Genomic DNA, 4,611 nt, shown 5'->3' with positions numbered 1-4,611 from the left:
TGGTCTCACGTGTGTCGGAAAAAGTGCAACAAGTGCTGGTAAGGAGGTATTTCGAATCTGAAAATAAAATGCAATTGCGTGGCTGTTTCTAAAGTTTTCATAAATCAGAGCCTTAGAGATTGTGATTATGATTATGCGAGTGGAGGATTAGGATCCACTGTGGTTTGATATTCTTTGACGTAGTTTACTCACAATTTCATCCAGCTCCAGCCCAAATTCAAAGCACAGCTCGTCAAACTCCTCATCAGCTAAAACCAGAAACAAACAGTCATTACTAAACACAGCTTTACAAAGCGTTGAGTACTCACTGGCTGCTATCTTCCCATTGCTGTTCCCTAATATAGAATAGACTGTATATGAAAGGTCCCAGCCGGAGGAAATGATGCAATCTCTTTGGCACAGCGATGCCAGCGCACTAACACTACTGTCTTATTGTCATAAATACAGTGTCTATTAAATGAATTTCCTTAAAAAAATATATATATATATTAAAATAAAATACAAAATTCTCATTTAGGATGGTCTGAATAAAGACAGGTAAAGTAAGTTGCTCGTGAGCAGCTGCTGCTGCTGCTTTGCTAACCATCAGGCTAATTATTTCAGGTGGTACTCTGACTTCCTCGGTCTTTTAGAGCCAAAGGGACTTTTGTTAACCAAGCAGACAATTTGTCAAATACTTGAATATGTAGAAAACGTGACTTACTGTATGTTTTGCCCAAAGCTTTAAAGAGAAGATCCCTTTTTACTCCGACAGTCGGCATGTTGACTGCTAATTCTCCTCAGCCCACTGGAAAAGGACCCCACCAGGCTGTAGCTGCCTGGTGCGGTGCCTGACTGAAATCCAATTAATTAGTATTACATTATTTGTGGATACAAATACAATATGAAAACAATAAGTGGGCTATTGATTCTTTTAATGAGAACACTAATAGTTTAACTAATTATCCTTTTTCAAAACAAGGAATTACAAAATGCTCTCCAGTGACACAAACATTGGAGCATGATAATAAAAACAGACAAACAACATGCAGCACAATTTCTTGGAAGTTCAAAACATAGCTACGTACTGGTGGCATAACTACAAATACCAATATCAAATCAAACAATCCCATTCAATTGTCATGATTGATATAAGCTACTGTTAAGTATAGGCTACTGTATAGCAGCCTGCCACTTCAGAATTATTGTTTATTGATGATTTTAGTTTAACAATGCACCTGTTGTTTGAGAAAAGTTGTCTTAATGAAACTTTAGAAAACATATCAATGAAATCACATACAGCTCATTAGAATCAAGATGCATTCAAATAGTATTTGTGAATCTGAGGAGAGCAATCTCAGTAGAATGTTTCTGGTAAAGACCAGATTGGAAATTACAAAATATATTGCGGTTATCCAGCATGTCTAAAAGTTGCAGAGACCACATTTTCAAGGATTTTAGACAACAAATAGAGCTGAAGATGGCCATAGAATTCTATGAATTCAAAGAATCAGAAGGTACATGGGCTGACTGCACCTGAAATAATGATGCAGACAGTGTCCTGGAAATTGTTCACGATAACAATGACAACTGTGAGAACAGATTGTGGCACAGCATGTAATAGATTATATGCATAACAAGAAATGGCATTACAGATGAAAGGATTTAAGGTCTGCAAGCCTTGTTTCACCATGTCATTTTTCCAGTAATATGTAAGTCAGTCAATCTGTTTTCTGCTTGTATTTCTGTCTCCATTATATATATCACACTGCCACAGCATCATACTGCAGAGTGAGTCATCACACTGCCAGTGTCACACTTTCATAGCTCAGTAATGTTTTTGGATTACAACAATACAACAGTATAAATGTAAAGAGTAAACAATGTGGACAGAAAAAAAGTCAGTTGTTAGACAATACAGACAAGAAATTATGATATTTTACATCGGATAAATCCTCTTCTTCAAACCCCCAGATAACATTATCAGCATCTTGCTTCGGCATTGTATGGGTTGCCATTTCAAATCCACTCATAGTCCTAGAATTTCTGAATGGCAAGTGCACTCCCTGCCCTCAACAACTCCCGTGTGTGTTTAGATAGGCCATTTCAGCACAAATAGAAAGTACATTTTCACAAAGGCACTTGGAATTATCAAAATTTGGTATCCAACTGTACATATGTGGGGTTTTTTGGCTGTGCGTGGGGGCTTAATAAATTGCTGGCTCAATTTTCAGAAGGCCCAGATACTACAAATCAGACGAGTAGTGTTTTTTTCAAGGATTGGTTTTGTATGAGCGCGGTAGTGTTTGTGGTGGGGTATTCTGTAAAGTTTTAAATTATATATTGTCCCTGTCCGATCCCCAGCCATACCCTTTCTGAAGCACCCTTTCTAAAGCATTAGACCACAATCACATTGCTGTACAGTACAGCAATGTGACCGTACAGCAATGTGATTGTGGTCTAATTTTAAACTTATGGTCACATGGTACAGTCTGTATTGCAATCATGCAACATGACTCATCTACAAAAATGCCTCAGTTAATATGGGCCCAGTACAAGATGTTCACTTGAATTATAACCAAATTATAGGTAATGTCTATTAACTTTTACAAGAGTTGTAACCAGTGAAACAGGAGCATCACACATGCCAGCTTCAACAAGCGTTTCCGGGGTCTGAATTGCACTGTGTGCGCGTGTGGTTGTATGTGTGTGTTTCGTGCGCCTGGCCTCTAGCTGCTATAGTCTAGCATAGTAACCATGGATGTATTAGTAAGAGAACGATAGTAACCCATGCAGCCACCTCCTTCCATCTGGCCCATCCCCTAGCACGCGCCACCTCCACGAATCCAATCATAAGGCAGGGAATGCCCCCCCCCGTCGCTCCCAAACCGCCATCCATCCTCGTACAGCAACATACAGCAACACAACGCGCGTGCACTCCGGGCCCAGATTGCAGAGTGCAATCAACGCTGTAAATTGGAGCTCTCCGCTGCTGTAGCCTGGATGAACTGACACCTGGTAAGTTTCTTTTTTGTTCCTGATGCCGTTTGGGACGCGCTTTATGCGGGATACAGATGCGTCAATTTGGCTCAGAAATACAGAGACTGCTCTGGAAGTAACAAACTTTATTCTAAAAATTAAAACATGAGACTTCCCATGTTGCTGATTTTATTATAATGGTCGAATGTAGCCCACAGTGTACACATTGTAATTTGTAGCCAGTTACTTTAGCTAACGTAGGATTATTATCTGAACCAAAGTAAAGCATCTCCCACCAACATGAGAATAAAATCGGAAACAGAGCTAACGTTATATTTTTAACTCTCAGCTGATAACTCTATGAATATGCTGTTTGAATGGCATTGCATTCAACACGAGCCTATTTAGACAGACTGTATGATGTGTGTGTTCTTGGACTAAATGTGGTAATTAGCCTACCTCGTATGGACAGCACCGTAAACATTGCCATAAGTACACATTAAATGAATTTTACAACAGTCAAAAATGAAGCAACACGGTTTGAAATATTTTGTTTTGAAATTCTAAACCGGAAGTTATCTAGCCATTGTTGGTCACTTGGATGGCACTTAGTTCTCTTGGATGTTGCAGGTTGAACATCTGTAGCTCATTGATTTCCCAATTTATATTTCATATAGTCATACAATTTACAATATGTTGTCTTTAGTTCTCATTATTATGATTCATAAGTGTAATGATTTTAGTATTTCTGCGTGTATGGTCATTGTAATAAGCACATTTCATATGGAGGTGAGCTTTTAAAAACGTCAGATCTCTCTCTAACTTTTAAAACCTCAAGCTGCTGGCTGCTTTTAAGATCTGTTTACACAGCTAAAGTGAACTGGCCTGCGGCAACGGTTATCATTGTATGGGTCCAGAGTGCTCCCGTACCTACAGACAGAGATGCTATTCTCTCTTCTCTTCTCCGATGTGATTAGAAAACACACAGACACACACTCTTCCTCCTTGGAAGCCATGTTTTCTCAAAAGGGCAAGTCAGGAGGACACAAGTCAGCATTATTATGGTGTTATAATAAATATACTTTTTTTTAATAGATTTGGCTGTATAAATAGATTAGAGAAAGAAATATGTTGCTGACTGCCATGCCTGTCAGTAGTTTATGTCACCAGGTACACACAAAAGCAGAGAAAAGCTGCAGTCTGATCCACATAATCCAACCAAATATGTTTTGTGCTTTCACACGCAATGAAATCGTACTTTAAACTCCTCTGTTGTTTTAAAAGCTTTTGATTATGTCACTCGTTGAAATAGATAAACACACTTAATGATTGCAAATCAGTCCTGCACTCCCACACACCAACGCACATGCACACTCCCACCACATACTTCTCCTCTTTCTCTTTCTTTCTCTCTCTCTCTCACTCTCTCTCTCGTTCTCTCTTTCACACAAACACACATACACACACATAGTCTGACCCTTGCGAACGAGTCGTGTGTTGCTTCACAACAATGGTTATGTTGAACTTTCTGCAAAACTGCAAGGCCTGCCTGCTTAGCTGAGTGGGTGAAAGCATGATGACGTCGTGACACAAAAGCCCCCATTCAAACAATCTCTTTAGGAAGCAATGATTCGTACACACACACACACACAC

At 39.3% G+C, this 4,611-nt stretch overlaps 2 protein-coding genes across 2 annotated transcripts in view; one reads left to right on the top strand and one right to left on the bottom strand.

Moving 5' to 3' along the window:
- The window catches only part of farsb (phenylalanyl-tRNA synthetase subunit beta), a 15,863-nt gene extending 15,028 nt beyond the window's left edge, over nucleotides 1-835 (bottom strand). Inside the window, exons 1-2 of the mRNA XM_032504871.1 lie at nucleotides 704-835; nucleotides 193-248 (exon numbers count right to left, since the gene is read on the bottom strand). Coding sequence (XP_032360762.1) covers nucleotides 193-248; nucleotides 704-761 — 114 coding nt within the window. The 5' untranslated portion in view covers nucleotides 762-835. The remainder of the gene's footprint in view (nucleotides 1-192; nucleotides 249-703) is intronic.
- Nucleotides 836-2,778: 1,943 nt separating this feature from the next.
- Nucleotides 2,779-4,611, top strand: part of acsl3a (acyl-CoA synthetase long chain family member 3a) — a 27,552-nt gene continuing 25,719 nt past the window's right edge. Inside the window, exon 1 of the mRNA XM_032504883.1 lies at nucleotides 2,779-2,997. The gene's annotated coding sequence lies outside the window, so the exon portion shown is untranslated. The remainder of the gene's footprint in view (nucleotides 2,998-4,611) is intronic.

This window comes from Etheostoma spectabile, chromosome 3 (assembly GCF_008692095.1).
Source record: "Etheostoma spectabile isolate EspeVRDwgs_2016 chromosome 3, UIUC_Espe_1.0, whole genome shotgun sequence".
In the NCBI taxonomy this organism is placed as follows: Eukaryota; Metazoa; Chordata; class Actinopteri; order Perciformes; family Percidae; genus Etheostoma; species Etheostoma spectabile.
Note: the sequence above shows the minus strand (reverse complement) of the source record. Positions and strands in the feature narration are given on the sequence as shown.